Source organism: Diceros bicornis, chromosome 20 (genome assembly GCF_020826845.1).
Source record: "Diceros bicornis minor isolate mBicDic1 chromosome 20, mDicBic1.mat.cur, whole genome shotgun sequence".
In the NCBI taxonomy this organism is placed as follows: domain Eukaryota; kingdom Metazoa; phylum Chordata; class Mammalia; order Perissodactyla; family Rhinocerotidae; genus Diceros; species Diceros bicornis.
The window spans coordinates 36,271,395-36,298,575 of NC_080759.1; the positions used below are offsets into that span (position 1 = coordinate 36,271,395).

Here is a 27,181-nt window from a genome sequence, read left to right on the forward strand (position 1 = left end):
AGATTTAAAATAGATAGGGTATGTTCAGGCAAGTTTCTCTGAGGAAGTAACACTACGGAATCCAAAAAATGAATAGGAGTCATACGGGCAAAGAAGACTCTAGAGAGAGAGAGAACAGCATTTGCAAAGTGCCTGTGGCACGAAGCCGGGCGCCATCATGAGGGACTGCAAGAGGGGCGATGTGATGGCTGCTTAGGAGGGACGGTGTGTGAGCTGTGAGGTGAGGTCTGAGAAGTAGGCAGGGTTGGTCAGGGAGGCAGCGTAGACCAACAAATTTAGTTTAGTCTCTACCTTTACTAAAAGTAAAAGTAAAGAAAGCCACTGTATGGTCTCATAATGCAAAGAGACGGGAAGAATCACACAGTTCTTTCTAAACTGTTCACTTCAACCCCATTCATTCAGCTCTGCTTTACCTGCCTTACTGCGGGTCTTCTCAGACAGCTCTCCTTCGAGGGAAAAGCAGCTGGACGAATGTGTGAAATCAACAATGAGCCTGTACAACGCCTCTGATGAATCACAAAAAGGCACTTCTTCAAGATGTTTTCCTTCCTTTACTGGAAACTTGTCATAATATACTGATTTTGTTACAGCAAAACTCTTTACTCACATCGTCCAAAAAATTGTCATAAGAAATGTAAGAGCCTATGATGTTAATGATGTGAATGGTGCTCCCTTACATGTGGCACCTTTGTTCAGTCCATAACCTGTACAAACATACTCAGTGGCCCTGGATTGCCAGTGAGCAAAAAGAAAGGGGAAAAGTAACTTTTTTCCTAAATTGAAATAGCATATTGTGTGAACGTAATAAGAGATGCATTTTTTGTCTTCTAAGGCTTAATCATAAGCAAAACTAATTTTCCAATGCTTGTCCATGTCGCCTAGGTTCAGTGCTGGTGGGAAGGAGGAAGGGGTTCCAAACAGCAAAAGGAGGGCACCCTCCCCATGGCTGGTTGGATGGGGAACAAGAGCTAACAAGAGTTAACATAACTCTAAAAATGACACATCTGTCAGATCTGGGATACAAAGAGGAGACCACAGAGCCACACTGCAAACGCAGTTAGCCAAAAGCCCTCCTGATCTGTGTGCCAGGCAGCACGAGAGAGCAGACCCTGAGGATGTGACGTCACAGGCTGGGTAAGGAAGAGCTACCAGCCACGTGAAAGTCCTGGTTTGATTAAAATTATAAGACGTATCTATTCAGCTTTGCCTGAAAAGGTTCTGTGTCATTTCAACACTTCACCTTCAACCAGAAATCTCTTCGTCTAAGTTTAAATTCACAAACAGTAGTTTTCAAACACTATATCAAGAAGTAGCAATAAAATCCTTGTATATATTAAACATCCTAGAAACTGATATATGCACTGAACTTAATACCGAGTTGCTCTCTTATCCTGTTTCTAGTTTCAGTGTTTTTTCTTAAAGGAAAAGTGTTACCCTCACAGATTTTTCGGGAAGATCCTGATAAAAAATTAAAAAGATTGCACCGCGATCCTCTCCCATCCTGGTCTCTATCATACGATCTCAAGCTTTTCTTCCTGATCCTGGCACCTGTGTCTTCAGAAATATATCATTCCAGCAGAGCAGCCTGGGAAACCAGAGGCTCACTTACTGCTCCCTGGACGGAAGATGAGCTGGTCCCTTCATCCTCTTCCCCGTCTGGCTCCTGGTCTTCGTTGTCGGTCCAAGAGGACACATCCTCTACTGAGCTGGTCAGATCAGGCAAACTCTTAGATGTTAACCTCAGTAGGTCCTCTGCAGAGCTTTCCTATGGGGACACAATTTAAGGCCCACAAATTACCCCATGGCACCAAGCAGTTCTGGGTCAAGGTCAAGGAAAACCTAGCAGAGTCAGCTGTGGGTGGTGATGTGCTCCCAACCAAAGACTATACGGAATGTACGTTCTGCATTTCCAAGTTTGCAAGGTTACTCCAAATGGCAAGAGTGTGGATTCAATTTAAACCCAAGCCAATCTTTTTTCCCTGAAGAATCTGTTTCTTAGATGAATGTTTCTGTGGGCAGTTCAAGCTCCCTGAACTTATGATCCTTCGAAACCCTCCCATCTTACTTTCAGGATACAGTTTAAGCCCTCTCACTGGCAGGTCAGCACCTTAGAGATATGGCCTCCGTCCTGCTCTCCAAACTCATCTCCCTCCATTCTCCCCTCCAGCCCATCTTCCATTCAAGCCATACTGACTTTCAAACATGCCAGGCTCTCCTCTACTCTATTGCCTTTTCCACCAGCAGCTCCGTCTGCCTAGAACGCCCTTCCTTTCATGATGAAGGCCTATTTGCACAAAGCTTGAGCATCCTCTCCTTCTGCGAGTCTTCCTGGATCCCCTCAGGAGGCATGCCATCTGCTCCTCTCTTCTTCTCTAACGTCCTTTGCTGTTTCTTTCATCGCCTTGCAGTGTATGTCTGACTAGACCTGTCTATGTCCCCTGTTGTCTGAGAGTTTCCCAAACTTAACACCATTTTTCCTCATTGTTGTGTCCCCAGGCCTAGCACAGAGCTCAAATATCCATTATATCCTCCTCTCCCCCACTGCTCATCGCACTAGCGTATGTTCATTGGAAAGAGATTAGATCGACTATCGAATCACAATACTAAAGCGGAGACTGATGATGTCTTTTCAATGAAAGCAGCCCTTGAACAACTTTTAAAGGTCAACAAAAATACATGGAATCAGCCTCCACTAAGATGAGACTCTACAGGGGGCTTCATCAATATAGCCCTTTCTTCCTACACACAGACAAAGTCAGAGTGGGTTGTGGGATGCAGGCAAGATCACTGAGGCCACATGACAACCTCAACTGCAAATGAGGCACACACTGGCGCCAAGAGTTCTCCTGGTAAATGCCACAGCACATGAGGCTGGGGGCCAGGGTTGCAGGGCTGACCCAAGGCCAGAAAAGAGAGAAATGTGTTCCCTCCTCCTTTTCCCCCACCAGCCATTTCTACAAGGAGGAAACACGTGGAAAGTTTTGATCTGCATATTCCTTGGAAGTTGACAGAAAAGGGACAACAATAAAAAATACTCATCTTAAATGATGGATGTGACAAACTATTAGTGAGTTGGCACCTGGTGACAGTGATGTTTGTTACTAGTTTGATAGTGGTTCCACCTTCAAGGTACTAAGCTCATTCATCTTAGTACAGTGATTGTGAATACTATACTTTACCTAAGGATGACCTTACCTAAAGAAAGGAAAAAGAGCCATTAAGCAAAAATCGAGTTCAGTCCTCCTCTATGAGGTCAACTCTGCTAGACCATTAACAGAAAAGAGTTAAGAAAAAAAAAAAAAAAGATGAATGCCTCAGCTGGTAAGCAAATTTCACAACAGCCACAGGATAGAATGCTCCACAGTCATTAAAAATGGTGCTGCAGAAATGTACTTCCTGACGTGGAAAGATTCTTACAGTATGCCACTTAGTGAAAAAGCAGGTTAAAGAGCCAGCCCTGATGGCCTAGCAGTTAAAGTTCAGTGTGCTCCGCTTTGGCGGTCCAGGTTCGGTTCCCAGGCATAGAACCACACCACTTGTCTGTCAGTAGCCATGCTGTGGCAGTGGCTCACATAGAAGAACTAGAAGGATTTACAACTAGAATATATGACCATGTACTGGGGCTTTGGGGAGGGGAAAAAAAAAAGAGGAAGATTGGCAACAGATGTTAGCTCAGGGTGACTCTTTCCCAGTAAAAAAAAAAAAAGCAGGTCAAAAATAATATGTAACAGGGGCCGGCCCAGTTGCATAGTGGTTAGGTTTGTGCACTCCACTTTGGCAACCCAGGGTTCATGGGTTTGGATCCCGGGCACGGACCTACACACCACTCGTCAAGCCATGCTGTGGCGGCATCCCACATACAAAATAGAGGAAGACTGGCATGGATATTAACTCAGGGCCAATCTTCCTCAAGCCAAAAGGGGAAGAGTGGCAACAGATGTTAGCTCAGGGCCAATCTTCCTCACACACACACACAAAATGTAATAACCATATTAATCGTGGATGTAATAATAGTACGTGATAACCATAAAGGCAGGTATTTCTCCAAGTGCTTGTGACCAGCTACATTGTTCAGAACCCTTTATATCTCATTTAATCTTCCTAACATCCCATGAAGTAGTTACTGATTCTCATTGTACAGATGAGAAAACAGATTTAGAGAGATGTAGTAAACCTGCTCAAGATACACAGCTTTTATAGGCCTGTGCTGGACTTAAGTCCAAATGGATCTGCCTCCAGGTACACTCTGTCTCTTCGTGTTTGATTCCATTTAAAAGAAAACATGTGTGTACATAGTACATACATGTACACGTGTTCCTGTCTGGAAGGACACACCAGTTAATGGATAGTACTATTGGTGGTATTATGAAAATTTTATCTTCTTTTTTTTCTCTATATTTTTCTAGGTTTTCTACATTAGATATAATAAGCGCATATTACTTGTTAATAAAAACCAAGAGTGAAAAAAAAAGAGAGAGCACAAGAGAAATCTGTATTGCTATGCATGTACTTCTAGGAACATCAAAACAAACTTGGATATTCTGAGTTTATTCATTCCACAAGAACTTTCCAAGCTCCTATGTATACGCAAACAACTTATTTGTGTGGCAACACGAGACACTCTCTCCAGAAGAAAGTAACTGCTATATTTCCAAAACAGTGCCTTCAAGCTTTGTGACAAGGTAACTATTATCTGCAATAATGATAATTTATATTTTTATTATTCCTTATAGTCAGCATATCAAAAGCTCTCTTTTTTCTCATCCCTCTCTTCAAATATAAAGACAGAAACAAAGCCTGTGGATTACTTGCTTTTGTGGGATAAAGAAGGGGAACAGACGCCAAGAGGGGCTTAAAGATTGACTCTTTTTTCCTCCTACGTGGATGAGCACCTCGGATGGTGCAGACGAAGTTTAGGGACAAGCAGCAGACAGCTGCTGTAGCCGCGTATTGCCTGGTTGTAAACGAGTATATGGGAAGAAGCGAAAGGTGTCATTCCTCTGAGGTCTGGGTCAGCTTGAAGGCCATAGCTCAGTACAGACAGCCTAGAGCCAGCCAATGGACACCCATTCCTTAGCTCCGGATTGCTGCTCAGCCCTACAAAGACCCCAGCAGATGTCCCTAAAGTCAAAGCCTCTGGCAGGAACACATTACCTTTCTTCTAATACCATTGGCTCTGATGCCCTTTATACCTTATTTGACTAAGGGGCAGCTTGGTGTATGGGAAGCAGCATGATCTTTGAAATCCAGTGGAGCCAGGATGAAACCTGCCTCTGCCGCCCACTGTATGACCTCTGGGCAAATTACACTTAGATTTTAATTTCACCCTTTGAATAAAAAGAACTAATACCTGTCTCATTGGATTTATTTTAAGAATTATATGAGATAACAGGTAAGAAGCGCCTGGCACCCAGTGGGCACCTGATACATGCTAGTGTCCTTTCTTCCTTTAGGTTGGTGAGATCATAGGTCAGGCATCAAAATCTGTTTTCTTTTTTTTTTTTTTAAACAGTTTTTATATATTTATTTATTATTTTGTAAGGAAGATCAGCCCTGAGCTAACATCCGTGCTAATCCTCCTCTTTTTGCTGAGGAAGACCGGCTCTGAGCTAACATCTATTGCCAATCCTCCTCCTTTTTTTTTTTCTCCCCAAAGCCCCAGTAGATAGTTGTATGTCATAGCTGCACATCCTTCTAGTTGCTGTATGTGGGACGCGGCCTCAGCACGGCTGGAGAAGCAGAGCGGCAGTGCACGCCCGAGATCCGAACCCGGGCCGCCAGTAGCAGAGCGCACGCACTTAACCGCTAAGCCACGGGGCCGGCCCTCAAAATCTGTTTTCAAAATCCCTTGTACGCCTCTTAATTATTAGCTTTACCCATGAATGTCCCTTTTTTGTTTTCATTTTATGTTTTCTTTGTGTTTGTGTGTTTGTGGACGATGGCTTGACATAGAACAGATTTCCCTTCCTCCTTTTCCAAACTAGCGGGAGAAAGAAGTCAGCATAGAAATAAAGGTTTGGTGGACATGGTATAATGCTTGTGCAGAAACCCCTAGGTTCTTAAGCCAGAGTGTGGGGAGGTGGGCTGTGCAAACATATGACTCTGTGTGTATGTGTGTGTGTTGAAGACCCAATGATGCTTTTCAAACTCCCAACACAGCTGGCCAAATGGGAATTTGCTCGTCCTTCCCTTGCAGTGTTTCCCTCCTCGTAGAATTCATAGGCTGACAGAGAACATCCCCGGCTTTGCTCTCCTTTCCTACCCCGAGTGAGGAGATGCCAGGGTGCCCCATGGTATGTCTGGAGGGGAGGAGGGGACCTATGAATGGAGAACATCTCAACTCCTGCCTCCAGGGCCTCGATGCCAGTTCTTCCTGCCAAATCTTTGCCAAGGCTCTGTATTCTTGTTGGAAGCCTGCGAGTCTAGGTCAAAGTTTTGGGGGTAAAAGGTGTAAAGGGAACAAGGCAGATATTTCAGAGAGCTCAAAATATTCTTCTAATCTATTTATTAAACACTCCCCAAATAGGCAATGGACCTTGCAATCTAACAGGGAAAATATATAAAAATTTGTGGATGCTAGGTTCAAAAATAATAATAGAAATAAGGGGAAAAAATTAGCCATACTGGCAAGAGCATATTGCTGTGAAGGGTTAAGGACTGGGGAGCCTCACACCAATCCTGCCCTGAACTGGAAGTGCAGTGAACTGGAACGAAGCCCCGTGGCTCCACTTCACCAGCTCCTCAGTCAGACGAGCTCTTGCCTAGTCTCATCAACAGCACGATGAGACAGTGGAGCAGAAGCAATGGAGCCCAGCTCCTCCCCTTTCTCGTCACACAGCTGTGGAGGCCTGCAGCTTTTATTCTCTGCGCTAAGGCTGGTGAGACTCAGGGCAGTCAGCAGAGGCTGGGCACCCCGGACATCAGCACTATTTTCACACACTCTGGGGGTGGGGGTGCAAGAAGCCCCAGCCCGAGGCCTCCTGAAGAAGAGACCGCATCAAGATGGAAGAGAGAGACACTGGCTGTGCGCCCAAAGCCTGGGTCCTGGTACTGCTGACAGCATCAAGGCCTCCACGAGGTGGGAGCCGGCCACCGAAGCTCTGCCTCACTGTCTTATTATAAAACCGAAGAGGACTAAAGGGAGCGGGGGGCTGCCCGGACAAACAGGATTCACAAGCTCCCTCCAGCACTGATACTCTGTGAGGCCACGAGTCAGAACCAGGGCCATGAACCATGTTCCATCAGGACCTAGAAGCTGTACATCTCCACACCTCTCTCCCATCCCTGCTGTCCAGCGGACTTCCACATCTCCTCTTTGGCTTCTCCCTGGGTGAGCTGTTCCCTCTCTACCTTTTCCTTTCTTCTACCCTGCCAGTCTTACCTTTTCCTTAGTCCTATTATTGCTTCTCCATCTCCTAACTATACTACCAAGACCCTTAAAGGCCAGCCAAATAATTAAATGCACTTTGGCTAAAGGCCTCCTTGCGGGCTTGCACTGTAGAATCATGGGTGTTTAAATGGCCCAAGGTAAATGTGCAAGTACACAGGCACATGTGTGCACATGTGGCATGGGGAGGGCTCAAATCCAAATTCACTACCACCATTTAAAATATTTAAAAAAACAAACTACCTACCTTGCTGGCCACCACCAGCTGAACCATTCCAGTGGCTGAGCGAAGAATGGCCACAGCTTCCTCGTGGGAGAGCCCGACCAATAAGTGACCATTGATTACCAGCAGTTCATCTCCTAAGGACAGTCTGCCATCCCTGAGGAAATGGAGATGGGGAACAAAATCCCTTGTCAAGACATTCTGAGCTTGAGAAGGGACATTTTCCTTGAGCTGGGGAGGGTTGTGAGAGGGGACAGTTAAAATCAGGCTAAAGAGGAAGTAGGTACGACCAGAGATGCCTGGGATGGGACTGCTTTATCCTTTGGTCTGGCTGGGTCCAGATTCCCACTCAGAGGAGCAATAAATTTCATGATTTCAGATGGTCACTTAGCAACAGGCATGTTCTTAAGTTACCACCATATGGCTCGCCCACATCGATGTCAATGAAATGTCTCTCATCCAGGTGGGGACAATGATAGAGGAACACAGACCCCCCAAGGTTTTAGGATTTAATTTAGGATAGTCAAGTCATTCTTTTCTCAGTCCTACTTGCCATCCTGCCCTCGTGACTAAGTCATCAGCACAGGGCTGAGTCACTGAGCTGAGCCCCAAAAGAGTGAAGGTATTCCAATCTCACCAGGAATCCTTCTCTTCCCCACTGTCTCTCTCTCTACCCAGGTGACAAGCCCCTGGCCAGATTTCCTCTGTGGCCCCTGTGACACTACACTGCATTATCTGTCCATTTCTCCCCCAGCCCCCACCCCCACACAGTTATAGGACCTCAAAGATAAAGTCTCTCAGCCCCTTTTTCATCCTTGTGTCCCTTGAGCCGAGCTTTATAAGAAAAAGAACGAATACAAAAATGAACATAGAAACTGCCTAATTTACCGCTGTTGCAGTTATCAGACCTGGTCTACAACATGGGTGTACAAACATGTTCTGTTTCTTTATTTCCTTTCAATTAAATTACAGCTGACTGGGAGCTTCCTTCCCTCTGGGCTGGCAGCAGACCCAGTCGTCAGGGGTCAAGAGCGTTGGGCAGACCCGTTCAGTCATGGTGGGTCAACAGCCTCCAATGCTCTGATCTCCCAAGATCCCAAAGGAGCCAGAGGCTTTTCATCTCCATTGATAAATATGGGATTGGAAATCTGGTGAGGCCAAGAGACCCTAAGCCTAGGGTTCCCCCCACTGCCCCTTTGAAGGCTTTACATCAGCACCCAGGGTGCTGCTCTGGGACCCGTGCATGTCTTCATTACTTCCAATCCACTCAACTCTGCTTCTTTCCAATCTGTAGACTCTCCATCTTGCTTTATTTCAAAGAATCAACCAACTTCTCTCTATCTTTCCCTCTCTCATCAGTTTCTCTCTCTTTCTCTCCATCCGCCAGGCCATGCATCATAATCTCTTCTGTGAATTTAGGCTTTCACAGAAGGCACCAGAAACTTCTGATTGCTTCTGCTTTCAGTCCTTCAAAAATCCCTAAGGCAGAGAAATGCTAAGGATGCCACTAGTTGCTTGGAATGGAAAGAGAAGGGGAATAGAAAAACCACAGAGAACAAACGGGAACCTCAAGGTGTGTGGGTAGACTACTCTGGAGGAGATGTGTTCAAGAATAAAGAATACAATGGTTTTAGCCAATGTCCCTGGGTTTACTTAACCACAACACCACCAAGACCATCCCTGATCCCATCGCTTTTCTTATTCCCCTCTTTAATTCCATTTCTCTCATCTCCTGTTGTTAACTAGAATGCCCCACATGTGAATTGTACACCCCAGAGGCAGAGAGTGACACACACAACTCCGGGCTAAGGGTGAAAAGAAAATGGTGAGTTCCACTAGAAACAGCTCACACAGAAAATAGACAAGAACAGTTCTATGTAAGCTCATCTCTGGGCACAGGAATTTCCTAATTGCCAACTTTCCAAAGACAGACTAGCACCTAAGACCTAGGGTTAATGGGAAAACGGCTATCTGACGGGAGTTCCTTAAAGTATACATCATTTGGGAAATTCAGTGAGGCTCTTCTGGATAAAAACTCCCTGCTCTTCTTTATAGAAACTACCTCAAGTCTTCATCCTTCAATAATTACAGCCACCCAGATAACTGGCAATTGCAGTTAAACTTATCCCTACTTTAGTTGTTAGCATCCTACTTTCTAGTTAGAAGACTGATGAGCACGAAACACTTTGATGGATCATGCCCTGGTCCTCTCCTTAGTTTTCCATTCTTCAGACTAAATACCTCCAGCTCTTTTAACTCCACCTCATGAGATCTATTTTTGAGTGCCCTCTTGGTCTTGGGTAGGCCAAGACTGCTCTGGTTTGCCACATCCCCTTTACTATCAGGGTACCTGGACTAAACACCAAATTCCAGATTAGATTCACCTCCCTCATCAGTAAAACTCTACTTTTAAACACCTACTGTATACGTGTGAGCAGGCAACATATGTACATGCCCCACAGCACGTTGCAAATAGTAGAGGCCCTACGTACATGACAGCAATTAGCTAGAATGGCCAGAGCATGACTTACACTTTGGGACAGCTAAATCCCTATAATTCCAAATGGACTTCTTTGTACATGCCCTGCCTAAGCACTGTCCTTCTCCCTACTTCAGATAATTGTTCATATTAAAAAAGAAGTTTTGGCATATGAATTGTTTTCAGGTCACAAGGAGAAAAGTTCACATTCACTCCTTTCCACATCTGCACAACAGAGGCACATGCTTATAAGTGTGTGTAAAATCCTGATAGACCTGACAAATCCTGACACAGCACATGAACTGTGGTCATATTTAAAACCAATCACTTTCCCAAGTCTTTAGCCACAGTCTTACGGGAGTTAAGATGTTAGGAATGTGGTGTTCTGTTGAGTGGCATAGTCTCAATACATAACCACATATTACCAGCATCCCCAAAATTAGGATAAGTAACATTTGCTAGCAACTCAAACTGGACTAGAAAGAAATCCAATTTCTCCTTCCTGGTTTGGTGGAGCCTGCAGTATCTCCAGCAATTAGCCACTTACTGTGCTCAGAGGTGTGTTTAATTAGAACTGCTCGTGCCCGATTTCCTTCCGGGCCCCAGCACAATCCTCATGAACTGTAATTACCAGTGCTTGGACCAAATGGAGTCCTAGCACCCGGGAGAAGGGAAGGGAGAGGATAAGGAGGCAGAGAAAGGGGGGGAGTTATCTAGTCACCTGTGAGCGGCACCTCCTTCCTTCACTTGAGTGACAACGATAGCGTGAGGTGAGCGCTTTGATCCTCGGCCTCCGCTAACCTGAATTCCCAGCCCATCCGATTCTTTAAGCAGCTCCATCTTCCATATCCGGCCAACTTCCTCCTTGGAAGAAAAAGTGAGCACACTGTGAAGTATATGGACAGACACATGGCATTGACACAGGAGAGTGGAGCTGTTAGGTCAGGCCAAATACTCATCACTTGTCAAGAGGTATCACAGATCATCACAGAAGAATAAATTCTCTGGGTTGGACCAAAGTCTTTAGCTGGCAGTGTTGCCCAAAAGAACTTTCTATGATGACCGAAGTGTTCTATATTTGTACCACCCAATATGAAGCCACTATGCACAGGTGGCTACTGAGCGCTTGAAATGTAGCTAGTGGCAATTGAGACACTGAATTTTTAATTTCATTTAATTTTAATTAAATTAAATAGCCACCAAGGGCTAGTGGCTATGATATTGAACAGCACAGCAAGAGTGATTTTCAAATTCTCTGACCAGGATCCTGTTAAGTGAAGCTTCTTCTGCCTGAAACCCAGATACCACCGCGTGTGTAAACACTGGCTGTGTTTGGGTTCCTTTTATTTATGCACAGCTACTAATTAATTAAGGAAGATGAAAGGAAGACAAAGCTAGGTCTCGGTGCCAGGAAATTCAACTAGTTTGAGCCCAGCTCTGCCACTGAGTACTTAAGAATGTCACCTAATGCCTAAAACTCTCAGTTTCTTTGCCTCTAAAGTGGAGATTATTAGGGGCTGGCCCCGTGGCTTAGCGGTTAAGTGCACGTGCTCCGCTGCTGGTGGCCTGGGTTCGGAACCCAGGCACGGACCGACACATCGCTTGTGAGGCCATGCTGTGGCAGCGTCCCATATACAGCGGAAGAAGATGGGCACAGATGTTAGCCCAGGGCCAGTCTTCCTCAGCAAAAAGAGGAAGATTGGCATGGATGTTAGCTCAGGGCTAATCTTCCTCACAAAAACAAAAGAAAACAAAAAAAATAAGAAAAAATAAAGTGGAAATTATTATTAATACTTCCAGGTTTGCTGTTAGGATTAAATGAGATATTTATGGAAACAGTAGCGTTCCTGAGACCTAGTAGATACATAATAAATGTTGATAGGTGACCATATATTACCTATATATGCATACAATATGCATATGTATGTTAAAACATCATATTGAATTGAATGATAAACTTCCTTAAAACATATAAATGAGATCTTTGGTAGGAGAAACCCAAACAGGAAATTAGTTGATGAATTTGTTACTGACTTTCATAGACATTGGTCTGTACACTCTTTAAATACATTTAAAAATGATTCGACCCTTATAAAAATCTATCTTTTTTTTGTGTGTGAGGAGATCAGCCCTGTGCTAACATCCGCCAATCCTCCTCTTTTTTTGCTGAGGAAGACTGACCCTGGGCTAACATCTGTGCCCATCTTCCTCCACTTTATATGGGACGCCGCCACAGCATGGCTTGCCAAGTAGCGGGCCGGTGCACGCCTGGGATCCAAACCGGTGAAGCCTGGGCCGCTGCAGCAGAGCGCACGCACTTAACCGCTTGCGCCACCGGGCGGCCCCCATCCTTTTTTAAAAACTGATAAATATCTCTAAGTCTTCGGGATGGCTGGTAGCTTTTCTGCTTTGGTTCATTCTCCACTTGACTCCCTATTTCACTCCAAGGACACAAACACGCTCACTGCAAAATGTTAGACTTCCCTCAGATATGTAGCTGTTCAGAGAAATGAAAGCAAAACCTTCCAAAGTGATTCATTCTGGGGTCTTACTTAGGATCACTCCTGTAGTTCTTCTTAGCTCTAGGTATATGGGTATGAGTCACAGTGCATTCCTCAACATATAAAACAAAAGCCATCTGCTCTCTTCATCCATCACAAAGGTCCAATAGAACTGTTAGGGTCCAATATGGACAAAGCCATCATACCCCCAGAAAAAGGCAATGTGCCCTTTCAAGCTGCTTGCAAATGAGAAAGAACGTGAAGCATTTAGAAAATCTGAAATACACACTGTCAGAAACTAAAATGAAACTTTATGCAATAGTAAAAAAAACAGATGTTGAACGGTCACTGATGTGCAGCAACAGGAATGTCTGGGGAAATTATTACCAGACAGAGACCTGTTGGATCCCACACTTTTTCTAGTATAGCACTGCTTGGTGGGGCTCCATTATTCCAGCAACATACAGCAGTGCCAACTGTCTCCTTCATCTGCTGACCACAGACAAATGAAGCCTGTCTGGCCAAATGTAACTTCAGAAGTCACTGGCTTACCACAGTAGTTCATGAACTTGTCAACGATCTCTATATCATCTAATCGTCTCACTTTGGACTCCATGGTTTTTGGTGTGTTGCCTCTGACCCCTGGAACACCTTTCTCTTTTCTTCATTTAGAAACAGCCTCCTCGGCCTTCAAAGTCTCTCACAGCTCCACTACTTCCAAGAAGCCACCCTTGAGACTCAGTGTGACTGCCAAGATGGCAACTTTCAACACTTTCAGTACATGAAACCCTATGGTCTAGTGGATGGTCCCAAAGGGAACAAATTCAGAGATGTGCTGATTAGCTGTTGTCTTGTCCTGCTGAGCATCCCACATGAGCTCATGGGTCAGCCCCGTGGCTGCCTCCCTGGGGCCTCAGTGGTGCAGTTGAGAAACTAGAGCAGAATGGTGGCTTGACTTGTTTTTTCCTTGGAAGATATGCTATGGCTCCTGGGGTCTTGAAGATGTAGGGCAGTGTTCCTCCCTCTCCCAGTAGAGAAAAGCTGTGGATCTTTCCCAGGAGCAACAGGGACCATTATTAGAGTCCAGAAATAAGAAAACCCATAATGAAAATGTTCTGGAATCAGATAGTGGTGATGGCTGCACAACTCGGTGAATATACTAAAAGCGACTTTAAAATGGTGAATTTTATGGAATGTGGATTATATCTCAATAAGAAATATATTAAAAAGGCTGTGTTACTCCACTGAGATGTAAATATTGAGATTGTCATCTACAAATCAAGTAACTGAAATGATTTTAATTGTTGAACAAGGACGATATCTGTGTACTCCAACAAAACCAGTAGTTCAAGGTCATTATTTATTATTAAAAAGTTGTTGAAATAAAAAAAAAAAAAAAAGAAAACCCATTTGGTGTTAGCCCAAATTGGTAAAAACCTATCCATCCCCATTATTAGTTACACCATCATTTTCTCCCATCCTACCTTCCTTTTGTTAAACAGAACATGTTAAGTATGTTTCACAGGCAGTGTAACAATACTAGATACAGTCCTTTATAATTTTTAAATACTTTTAGAAATAGTACCTGTGACAAGAAACATGCAAAACTATGATCATGGGGAAAGAATAATGGTCTAAACATATATTCTGACAGAAAGCATTAAAAACAATTTTCATTAAGAGCACCCACACACCCACTCCACACTCCTACTCCTGTCCAATGCACTCACAACTAGTTAAAAGCAAAGCAAAACAAAACACATATCTAGTAAACATGGTTTCAGAGGGCAGAAATGACCAATCTGTAATATAGCCCCCAACTATACTAGTCAAGAAACAGATCTTTTTCATTGTCATTCAATAACATGGATAAATTTTTCCCATAATTGCAAGTAGGAACATAAGGGGAGAGTTCAAAGAAATCAATGTAAGTTTCCTTGTCCTGGAATTTCTTGATCACCTAATGAAGGAGTTCAGAAGAACATAAAGGAAGGCACAAACAGCAAGAGGCAGATGTTATCAGTCTCAGTTGGACAACGGTCAGTATTACACCTAGCTGCCTATAGCTGAAAGCAGTGTTCAGTTAAAAATAAGATCAGTGTCTGAAGTTTATGAGTTTATGAGACTAAACCTGGCACTGGCCGAAAAACAACAGGCCAACTCAAATATAAAAATATCAAGTATATTTCCAATTGCCTCCTCACAATTCCACTTGGGTATCTAATACACACCTCGGTATAGTCAAAACAGGACTTCCCTCTCAACAGGAACAGCACTATCAACTACTCAAGCTAAACAGGACACACAACCTGAAAGCCAATGAGTTATCTTTGATTCCCCCTTCTACTTCCTACTTCCAAACCATGAGCAAGATCTGTAGGCTCTACTTGCAAAATAGATCCCACATCCATCTACTTTGCTCCTCTTCACTGCCGCCACCCTTGTCAAAGCCACCAGCATCTTAAGCTTGGGTTTTGACAATAGCCTCCAATCTGGTCTCCCTTGTTATTCTTCATCTCCTACAATCCATTATTCTCCATTACACATCTAGGGTGAACTTTTAAAAAACATATGTCATGATGCACTCAGGTTCAACCTATCCACAGCTCTATATTCCAGACTTAGAATATGGTCCAACTCTTCGCGACGGCATACACAAACCTTTATAATCTAGCCCTGCCCACATCTCCTGCATCACCTCCTAGGGCTTTCCCCATCACCCACTGTGCTTCAGTCTCTGTGCTCCTGGAATACCCTATCATTCCTGCCTTAGGGCAGCTGCATTTGCTGGCTCTTCTCTGGAAACATTCTGCCCCCAGATTTTGCAGGGCTGCCCCATCCTGACTTCAGCTCAATGTCTCTTCTTTAATGAGGTCTTCCCTGATACTCAATACTAATGAGCCCCCCACCCACATCACTGTCACCATCTTTCACTTCACTCTGTTTTATTTCATTTATAATACTTGTGGTCACCACCTAACATTCTGATTCATTTGCCTATTTGTCGCTTGTGGCCCCTTATATGTGCTAAATGCCACAGGGCAGGAACCTTGTCTCTCATTTACCAATGGGTTCTCTAGCTACTAGAACAGTGCCTAGCACATATCAATGTTGCATAAATGTCACTGAACTAACAAATATAGAATATTTATCCATCAATCTTATGGTTCTTCAGTAGTTACTGAGACTGATGTTAGGAAGTTCGCCCAAATGGGAGACCTGTGTGTTTGCCAATGTTGAGCGTGTGAACACCGATCCAGTTGTAGAGATGATTGAGTTCTGAAACAAATCCTGTCTAGACAGATGGCTTGGGCCTTTGCTTCCTTTTACATTGGCTTAAAGGGCAATGAGACTTTGTCAGCCTGTTGAGAAAAAGCCAAATCACACAAAATTGGACGCCATGGACTTCTGTACTTACGTCGGAGCGCTACCCTTTCCTATAGACCGCCAGTTACTGTGTGAGCTCACACGTGCATCTCTTCTTGGTGGCAAACAAAGGGATTTATTTACCAAAACAGAAGTGGTACATTAAAAGGAGCTGTCTCGGCAGCACTTAAATGACCTCATCTTCTGCTGGAACCAAAAATACAATTTTACAACAGCATCTTTGCTCCAAATGTGAGAAGACACATCATCCAACTAGAATTTCACTGCAATAAATGCTCTGGCTCTAGTTGCAAACCTATTCTGAGACTGTTTGCTTATGCCTTCTTATTTAGAATGATCAGTAAGAAATGAAGACATATGTGATCATAAGGTCAGAGTGGAAGTCCCTTAGTCATCAGACCATAATGCTTAGTTTATACATGAGAAAATGGAAGCTCAGAGAAAGGACATGGCAGCCCAAAGGCCACAGAGCTGAGGATGGAAGAACGAAGGCTGGAATTCAGTGTCCCATCTCAGGCCTGGTGCTCTTGGGTGCCTTCATTAAATATCTTCAGAGCACCTACAGGAGCAGGGCACTGAGCTAGGATAGAGAGAGTACTCTGCAAAGGCTTAGAGGCAAGAGTGAGCATGGTTTTTGAAAAACCTGTAGCTAATTCAGCCCAAATCAGGGAGGAAGAAAGCAGTGGGAGACGGAGGCAGAAAGATAAGCAGGAATCAGATGATGAAGGGCCTCACACACTATGCCAAGCCAAGGTGTTCAGAGGTTACCCCAAAGGCAAAGTGGACCTACCCAAAGGGTTTAAGCTGCAGCATGCGTGTGTGTGTGATAAGATATGCTCTTTAGAAAGGTCTGTCTGGTTGCAGTGGGGACAGTGGATGATGGGATGAGAGTGGGGGCAGTGAGACAGGTAGGAGACTACCATGACTGCCCAAATGAGAAATGAAAGCAGCATGGCCCTCACCTAAAGTTGTGGGAGTAGAGGGAAAGAGAAGTAGAGTGAGCAGGGAGATCCTAAAGGGAGCAGGAGTTGATAGGACTTGGTGATTGACTAGACATGGCATAAGGGAGAGGGCAGCATTTCAGCTGACTCCAAGATGCCAACTCTCCCAATTTGCTGGGATGAAGGGGTTTCCCAGGACATGGGATTGTCAGTGCAAAACCAGAGAAAGTTCTGGACAAACCAGAATGAGGGGTCACTAGTTGAATCTCAGGTTTCTGGCTTGGGCAACCTTGTGGGTGGTGAGACTTGGAACACTGGAGCACGCTTGGTGGTGTGGGAAAGTGATGCACTGAGTTTTAGGCATGACATGAAATATCTAAGATGGAGACATCCTGCAGGCAGTTGGTAGAAAGCTCGGGGGCTCAGGAGAGACGTGAAGGCACAGACATGGACTTAGGAGACATTACCACGTAGTGGGATATAAGTTCACCCAGTGACCACGGGAACTTCCTAGAAGAGCATCATCCTCATGCTGCCTCTGCTTGATGCAAACATCAGGGACCACCCAGGAGATGTCCTGAATGTGAATCTCCTTCTGAGTTTCCCATCCTTTCCTGCAGATTCAGATCTAGGGTAGCCTTCCTGAGGTTTCTGCTGAAGGCCCAGGGAGGAGGTTTGGTACTGTACAGGGTGAATTACAAATACTGGGGTAAGACCACAATGGACCCATAGACACACGTGATAGCTATGAATAAACTCGCCTGGCTAGCAAATGGTAGGATTTTTTTTTCCTTTGTTACATGACTAAGTTTGGTTGTACTCATTTTTACTGTGCAGCATGACAAAAATACACATTATATGTAAACAGGCTTGCAAGAACTGCCACCTTGGATGAGTAACGATCTTTATTAGACAGGGAGTAAGGAATTCTGAACTCATTTCTAAAACTGCTTATCTTTGTCCTAGGAGATTCTTATGTTTTAGATGACGGATCTAACTTTTGTATTTTTAAAAATTAATCTGGTTGCATATGCATCGTTACGTGTTACTATTTTATAGAAATACACCTTTCTTAAAAAGAAGACATTTGTTACAGGAAGCCGTTTCCTATAGCTCCATTAAGGGAGAGCAGAAAATAAAAACAGACTGAGGATTTATTTTCACGTAACAAATAACAGTCTATGAAAAAGAAGCACCTGACAAATAAAAATGGTCTGAATGATCATTATAAGGCTTTTCTGTAATTTATTAAGTCTTTGTAGATATATTAAATCATTAATAAAGCAGAAATGGAATAATGTTGACATGTTTAATCTCCCATTATTCAAATGGAATGAAATTTTTTCCCCCAAAGGCTTAAGAGGTAAATAGCTAATTTTTGTTTTTCTGGAAATTCCATTTTAGCATGACCTTGGGCTCATCCTGGAGTGAAAAAAACCCACTCAGCCCAAGAACCTAAGCAATCTTCTGTGAAGGTCTATTGGTTCCAATTTGGGCGCCACTAGGATGTGAGGAAAGCTGTGAATATCTACTTCTTGCTGACTCTATTGATCCTGGGTAAATGCATCTAACAATGATACTTCTGGGGTTGAAAATGGTGCTAAAATATTTGTGCCTGAGAAGGTGTGTGACCCATTCTGACTTTCCAAGACCAAAAGTATAACCCAGGGTCAATTATCAGTCTCCAGGTTATGGACAGTTGTGAAGAACACAAATTCCAGATGGTAAGTCTCTCCTTTCTACACGCATGTGGCTTTAAAAAAAAATGCCCCAAAGGCAATAGATCAAGGTTTGCTTTTTTTCACCCTTTCATTTAGTAGATCTTCTTGGATATCTGACCTTGAGTGCAAAAATCAGGCAAAGGAACTCTCGCATGTGTACTCTCCAGATAGTCTGATCCCGAAATTCAATTTTATCTTACTGCCTTTAATTAGGATGAGTAGAGGATGGTACCCTCTTAAAAGTTTGGTGTGTTTTTTTTCTTTTAAAATCATTCCAAATTATTTCCACTGTGTCCTATGCCAAATTAAAGCCTGTAGGTGAGAATAAACCTCCTTTGGTACCTTAAACCTTCAAAATGATTCAGGGAACTAAGAACTCCTAAGTTTTTTCACTTTAGGCTTTCTGCATTCACAATCTAATCATTAGGGGGAAAAATCATAATCAAGATATAGTATTCATTGATAAGGAACACATTATAATGTTTTTATTGCCCTTAATTTGGGGGGGTGTATATTATAATCTTTTTATTGCCCCTAATCCTTTTTAGGGGGGGCATAAACTTGGTAGAAAATCATTGATAAGAGACATTAATTTTTTCTCCTGATTTGTTTACACATTCCATCTACAAATATGCCTCCTTGTGTATGGCTTTATGATTACCCAGCTCCTTAAATGAAGGAACATGGCCCCTTAAAAGAGGGGTTATTTTGATTCTTCTCAACCCATTACACGAATTGGCTACAATTGCAGAACTATGCATGAAATAGCCTTACTAGAAATTACATTCACTCCCAGGGCACCATTGCCTAAGATGCAAAGCTGAACTTGATCCTTCCTCTATGCCCACTTTCTATCTTTCTCTTTCATCCCTAGTGGGCATTTCCTGAGTCGGAGAAGAAACGAACCAGGAACCACCCAGGACGTTACCGCTTCATTGGGAACCCAGAGGAATATCTTGGAACGAACACACTTACCCTAAAGAAATGTAACTCAAAGGGACAGTGTTGGTTATAATGGGGGCAACAATTTGAGGCTAGAAGTGTACCCATAACCATTCAGAATATACCACATCTGCTTTGCCTTTAGGTAAGACCAGCCCTGACCATCACAGCTGGATATCATAGTATCAGAGACTTCTGTGAAGTTTCCAAACTTCACTGGAATTCAGCAATGTAATATAAGATACCATGAAAATGTCACTGGTTTTGAAGTGTTAAAAATAAAAGCAGATGCTTTCCTGCACGTTGGACATCCTTCCCGTGTAATACTTAGGCTGGGATGTTTATGCTATCGACTGCCACCAGGAATTCTTGGCCTTGCAGTGGCAATTCCACTGGTGACAGCAGTGATAAATAATGATGCAGTTCAAGTACTTTATCTGGGACTCATATGACTCAAATTATACCACAGAAGGCTTGAATTTTCCACTTATGATCACTCGACTAGCTCTTTATTTAAGTAGGATAAAATGACTTGGATTTTTTTCCTTGTTATTGTTATGTCCTCTGATCATTTATCTTAATAACTTTGTTGGCTTCTAAATGCAAGGTCATCTTAGATACATTTTCTAAACCTTAAAAGCAACTTCAAACACTATTTCTTTTAAAATTCAGGTTCTACAATCAAACCAAACCTTACCCGTGCCAGGCAGTCACTCGATTGGAAGTCCGTCTTCCCAGATTTTGAGACGCGGCGTTTGTCATCACCTGTGGGCAGAGGAGCATCTGTCTTTGGAATTCTATGCTCTGTCCCTCTGTCCACTTCTGACCCGTCGAGATGGGATCCAGCCACCTCCTTGAGAGAATCTGGACCATTTTCTAGCTCAAAGGCATGACCATTTCCAAGGTCAGAGTCCGGGCCATTGTCCAGCTCAGAGATGGGGTCATTGTCCAACTCACAGCCAGTGCTGCTCTTGGATTCTTCAGTGGCCTTGTGGGGAGAAGGTTTGGAAATGACTCCAAACTTCCTTGTTCTTTTCCCTTTTTTCACAGTTTGGTCACCCAGCTCCAATGTAGGTGTTTCTCCTGGTTCAGAGCTGTTGCTACTGTTGCCATTATAAGGAGAATGGACTTTGTGCTTAAAGCGACGAAGCATGATCAGGTAAATAAAGCCGCCATTCCAGCACTGCTCAGCCAGGTAACTGCAACAAACAGAGAGATGCCCATTAAAACCCTCAAAACATCCTTCTGGAACAAGGCATCAGGCTGACGCATTCAATGGCCCACACAGGACCCAAGTGATTAAAAACCTGGCCAACGGACTGAGGTACTAAGCTTCCTAAAGAGGCTGACACTCAATTCACTCTTCTAATCTCTATAATTGTTGATGCTAAAAATAACCTCAAAACAAACCAAAAACCCCCATGAACTAGAAACTACTAATGAAAGCACCCTAGGATAGGTAGTCAGAGAAGGATTTGTCTATTAACAAAGCCAATCATAACACATCATTAAAAAAAATTCTCCACTTCCTCAAAATTTCTTGCATCAGAATTATGCTAGCCTCCATTCATATGGTTCTGATGTAATAATACTACAAGCCCCCAGGGGAAAGAATGGATAAAACAGATTGGGGAAATGTAAAGTTCTGCTCTTAGGATCAAAAAATCAACTGCACAAACACAGGAAGCTCTGCCTCACAGCAGTTAAAGTGAGAAAAGATCCTGAGTCGGGGGCGGAGGGGTGTTGGCTGGTAGGGAGATGCAACTGGTGAATCAGCGCCGGGGTGTGTGCTGCATTGAAGGACTGTCAGCTTCACCTCTTGGTAATGGTCCTAGTTTGGGTTGCTCATGGCACACGTGGAGTGTCATTTCCAGTCTGGGCGTTACATTAAGAGGAATAGTGACAGAGTGGAAAACATGCAGACATAGGGTGACCACGGCAAAGAAGGTTGCTGGAAACGGTGTCAACCAGGAATAGTGGGAGGAAAGAGGGATGCTTAGCTTGAAGAAGACAAGGGCCACGCTCGGTCATTTTTCATGTATTTCAGGGCTGCCAAGCACTTAGAAGCAGGAAATAATATAAATGAGATAATGCATGTGAAGCCTGACACACAGTAACGACTCCAGATCTTAAAGAATAAAGAAAATAGAACATCAAACATGATGAGTAATTAGCAGTGTCCAGGACCAGATCACTAAAGCTTTAGCAAAGAGAACACTTGCGCAAAGTCAGGAAACCAGGTGGGGCTGGACCCTCCACTGGTGCCACCCAAGATAAGGAAGCACAAACCCCAGATGAACCCAGGGAAATGCCCTCACCACTGGAATCTTGCCACATTCTACACATCACTGGTTCCCAAGCAAAGAATGTCAACAACCAAATCCTTAATGAGTCAGACCTGCTTCTGATCTTCATGCACCCACAAAGGGAACGCCTGGGGCTTTGTTGCCTACATCTTCAATAAGTGAAAAACAGAGAACTTTTCTAAGTACACTAGGCTAGCTGCTCTCCCTCTAGGCCTGAATATCAGACCCGAGAGCTGGGGCAGTCACTACGTGGGTAGAGGGCCAGGTCGTAAAGAGAGAAGACTAGCTGTCTGTGAAATGTACTAAGTTCTAGGCCAAGGGCATATATTCCCCTTACCTAATAGTCAGGTTAACGCAACGACAGTGACTCTAACTGAAGAAGAGAGTAATTCTGAATCTACCATGGAGTAAAGTGAGTAAGAGAGAAGGGTCCTCCAACATCAACCAAAGCTAACAGAAACTTTCTTTGATCCTGGGCTATAAACCACGGTAATGAACTTACACAGAAAAACCAGGTAGATAAAAGATATTGTGCAGACCTCTGGTTGTTCTATGAAACACAGTGGGATGAAGAGGTATAAAGACCAGTCCACTGGCGTCTAGAAAATGAAAATTAAACCTGGTTCTCAGCACAGCTTTTCTATAATGTTCAGATTTCATTTCCTTAAATTGCACTTTTGTTTTTTTTTCCCCATACTGGAAAAATTCTTGTAAAGGTATAAAATCCTAAGAGTAGTTAGCCAGGTTGTAAGGGTTTCTTTGAGCAAACCACTGCTATTAATACAATGCATATGCTTAGATGTTATAAAAACCAGTGTGGGCAGTAAAAACAGGACTAGGTTGAGAGTCCTGGCTTTCTGGCTTAACCATGTAAAACAACAGTAATTATAACAAATTTCCATCAACTGGAAAATAGATAAAATGTTGTATATTCATATAATGGAATATTATTCAGCAATAAAAAGAAATGAAGTATATGCTATAACTTGCGTGAAGCTTGAAAACATTATGCTAAGTGAAAGATGCCAGACCACCTAAGGCCATATATGATTACATCTATACGACATGTCCAGAATAGGCAAATCCATCGAGACAGAAAGTGGATTAGTGGATTAGTAGTGCCAGGAGCTAGGAAAGGGGAGGGGAGAATTGGGACTGACTGCTAAAAGACACAGGTTTTATAGGTCGTGATGGAAATGTTCTGGAATTAGACAGTGATGATGGTTGCACAACATAGTGAATATATCACTGAACTGTATACTTTAAAATGGTGAATGTTATGGTATGTGAATTATGTCTCAATTTAAAAAAACAACAGCAAATATAATAATACTGGCCAAGTACTGAGTTCATTTTTTGAGCAGGTAATCCCTAAGAACTCTCTTTACAGAAGAAGAAACTGAGGCTCAGAAATATAAATTATCTTGCCCAAGTTCACATAGCTGGCAACTGGTAGACCCAGGTCTGTCTGCTCCCCAAACCCACGCTATGTCCACTGTGCAACTCTGCTTCTTAAATCGTTATCATCCCTGTGCTTTGGTTTCCTCATCTGCAAAGCAAGGGTGTTAAAATGGATCATCTCTAAGTTGCGTTCACATTCTAATAATTGTAAATGCTAGTTTCCTGGGAAGAGTTCTGGAGATTAAAGGAACAAGCCAACCCAACAGTACTGATCCAGTGCCAAGAACAAAACATAATGCTGGAAAAACAGAAACATTCCTTTTATGTTCAAGTTGTCCTAGGCTTCTTGGACATTTACCAACAATCTGAAAAAGATTTCACCTGCAGGAGCAATTCCTTTAAAATTGCTTTTGTGACTCTCCCTTTTGTACTAAAAGTCTACACAGCTTGATGGGTTGTACTCAGAGACCATCTTTTTGGTATCAAAAAAAGGCTGGCCCACTGATTCAAAGTACAAGATCTTGAATATCTTTCCCATCTCTACTCTCATGGAAGCTCCAAGAACCCTGGAAGGTTCCATAACTGAGTATTTTATTCCTTCTGCAGGGTCCACACTCAGCAAAATTACAAAGCAAGAGGAGTTTATCTTTAGTTTGGTACCACCTCCTTGTCCTCTCCTGGCTTCCTAGCAATAAATAAGACCCTGACATCTTCAGGGAAATGTATGACAGGTTATTTTATTCCTTCCTGGACACTGAATTTTCTAAGGTCATCCCAAAGACAAAGTGTAATGAATGAATTACGGACACTGTAGCAAGTTGGTGAGAAAGAGACTTTCAGGCAGGGTATAATTTTCTTACAATTCTTTGAAGCACCTTAAATGTAATGCCCCCACATTCCCTATCCACCTGTATTGAAATGACTTACCTAACTTTTCCAGCACCTTCCTGGCTAATTCATACTTCCAAATCCCTTTTACTGTTCGGTGGGATTCTTACCCATCATTAGAATGTAAACTTCAAAGTCAACGTTTGAGAAAGAAGAAATGGAATACAATCACATGACTCAGAATAACAGAACGTCTCCTGTTCATTAATAACAGGTAAAATTAGCCTTTTAGAAAATTCTCTACCATATGATTATTTTTTGGTTTCTTCCAAAAACTTGAAACTGTCCTCTGACATGTAAATCATTAAGTCAATTAAAATTTATTTCATTTGACCATCCCAGGATGGCCTTATGATAAATGAGGAGAGACCAGCATATCCAGAAATGAGGTTTCAAACTCTAGCCTAGAACTCTCTCTCTGAAATGTGCTGTGGTTCTTCATTTCACTCGGCCTTTGCAAGCATCTTAGACCCATTCCTTCTCCTTTTCCCTCAAAAAGTGCTTTATCCGAAAGAAAGTTGTGAGTACCTCCTCTGTTTCTTGATGCTCTGTCATAATTCTGGAGTCTGGGCTCTCCAGGGGTGGGAGGCCTGGGAAAGGGTTGGCAGGTGAAATTGGGTGCTTGGAAAAGCTGAAAAGATAAAGCTGTCTGGAGTTTGAAGAACAAGAAGGACAGGGAGGCAGGAGATGAGAGAGGGGCCAAGACAGGGAAGTGCTGGAAGGCCAAAGACACACATAATTTATCTGTGCCCTGATTCTATCAAAAGAGGGCTTGAGGCAGCTCTGTAATTTTGATATTCTAGACTGTTTTGCCAAAGCTCTTGGAAGGAGTAATCTCCAGGTGCTTCTGAAAATCATCTTGGGCATTCAGCCATCGATTCCTGATGCCTGGCCCACAGTGTGAACTCAGAGAGGGGTGCTGCCAAGCTGCACTATGGGCATAGGTGTGTATGTAATTCAGAGTAACATGGATTGTCACCTCTGGGCAGTGGCCTGTACCACAACGCCATGAAAACATTGTATAACTCAGAGAACATGTAAAAGAATTCTAGAACTCAGACTTTTCACCAAAGCAGACATTCTTACTCCATCTGAGTACGTCGCCAGTATAGACAACAGGAGACTCAACACCGACTGCAAAAAGATGTTTATAGACAAGTTATTACGACATGGTCTGAGTTTTACAGAATGGAATTAGACGCTAATAGGGCCGGCCCCGTGGCTTAGCGGTTAAGTGCTCGCGTTCCGCTGCTGGCGGCCGGTTCGGATCCTGGGTGCGCACCGACACACCGCTTCTCTAGCCGTGCTGAGGCTGCGTCCCACATACAGCAACTAGAAGGATGTGCAGCTATGACATACAACTATCTACTGGGGCTTTGGGGGAAAAAATAAATAAATAAATAAAATTATAGACGCTAATAGCCACCCTAACACATAGTAAAAATGGAGATCAATTGTTTTTGCCCAAGATTTCCTCTTGCCTAAGAAGTAATGGGAGGCTGAAAAGCTGTTTGTGGGCCTTTGAAAACCTGCTAAGCCTATTTAATCCACAGGGTTGTCTGAGGTTGTAAATCTGTAGGTTCCCAGAGAACAATGGGCTGAGAGGAAGTGTTAAATATATGCAGATTAATTTCTCAGTGAAGTGTTGGCTGGGAAACAGAAGGATGCAAGTTTGGATAGCTCCATAAGAAGGGATGGGAAGATGATAAACATTATTTCCTGCAGTCATTTAGTAACCAGATTCCCCAAGGGCAGTCTCTCTCTCAAGTGTTGCCTCCCAGTTACCTTGAATTTTGGGCACACTTCTTCCAGATTCCACAACCCTCTCTAGAAAGAGCCAAACTTTCTTTGAGGGACTCTGAAGGTGGAATTTTTTGGCTGAATATCCAGCTGATAAGAATGACTGATATCCTCGGTATGCTCATAAGGCCTGTTCTGAAAATAAATCAGTCTACTTCTTTGCTAATAGAGTGAGGGAGAAAGCGCTGATTAGATGGAGGAAGATGAGGTTCAGGCACCCACGAGGCTTTGAAAATAGATCAGAGTCTGGACTTAGAGTAGAAATGACTAGAACACTGTATTCCAGTTGCTGGTTGAGGGAAGGTAACTGATGAAGCCAATTTTTACTAGTTCTCACCTCCTCTATTCAGCATGAATGGCTAAGGTTCAGCAGCTCTTTCTTCCTCTCTTATCTGGAGTCCAGAGTAGAGAATATGAATAAATGAACATGTTCTCTTTATTATAAAATGTGTATTTATTATTTTTTATTGTAAAACTGAGATTGGGGAACACAAGTTGAAAGTGAAGAATCAGGGTAAATATTTATTCGAGAATTTTTTTTTCTGACCTATGATACAATATTAGCCAATCAGACCCAACTCAGATTATCAGCTACCAAAACTTGCTACCACCACACAGCTTAGCAGTGAAATTGAAATCATACCTGTCTATACACCAGGACAGAGGTCCACGTTGCCTTGAGGGAACTGGGAGTGGGGGAAGCGGTGCAAGCACACTAATACTCTGGCTACTGCTATTTCCATGAACAACAAACCGTCTTTCATCTCTGATCCAGGAGTCTCACGTCTTCTGCCAGCATCCATGAAACGGTGGCAGGCTAACTTGTTAGCTTACTAGTAAAGTAAAATCATAGTTCTTGACATATAGTAGGACAATACACAGAATAACTCGGTTTATAATTGTTCTTATTCCCCAACACCAAACTTATAAAAGGAGCTTGATGATATATTATTCTTGACACTAGTAACTAGGAAATAAAAGTCAATATGCATCTTAAATCAAACCAATATTGAAAATAAATCTCTAAGGCAGAATCAAACAGAGGTGAAATTATACTGAGTAAGAAAGAAGGTGAGTGTTCTACCTTCTGATTCCACAAACACTGATTAAATTCAGTGCATCAGCCTCGAAGGCAGCAGCTACATTTGTGTCCATCACCATCAAGTGTACACCCACCATTCTGCCCTTTCCCTGCTTGGATTCCA

General features: G+C 43.1%; 1 protein-coding gene across 1 annotated transcript in view; it reads right to left on the reverse strand.

Moving 5' to 3' along the window:
- Positions 1-27,181, reverse strand: part of PDZD2 (PDZ domain containing 2) — a 229,588-nt gene that overhangs the window by 74,889 nt on the left and 127,518 nt on the right. Inside the window, exons 2-5 of the mRNA XM_058564290.1 lie at positions 20,279-20,780; positions 10,811-10,953; positions 7,635-7,767; positions 1,610-1,765 (exon numbers count right to left, since the gene is read on the reverse strand). Of these exons, the coding sequence (XP_058420273.1) occupies positions 1,610-1,765; positions 7,635-7,767; positions 10,811-10,953; positions 20,279-20,780 (934 nt within the window). The remainder of the gene's footprint in view (positions 1-1,609; positions 1,766-7,634; positions 7,768-10,810; positions 10,954-20,278; positions 20,781-27,181) is intronic.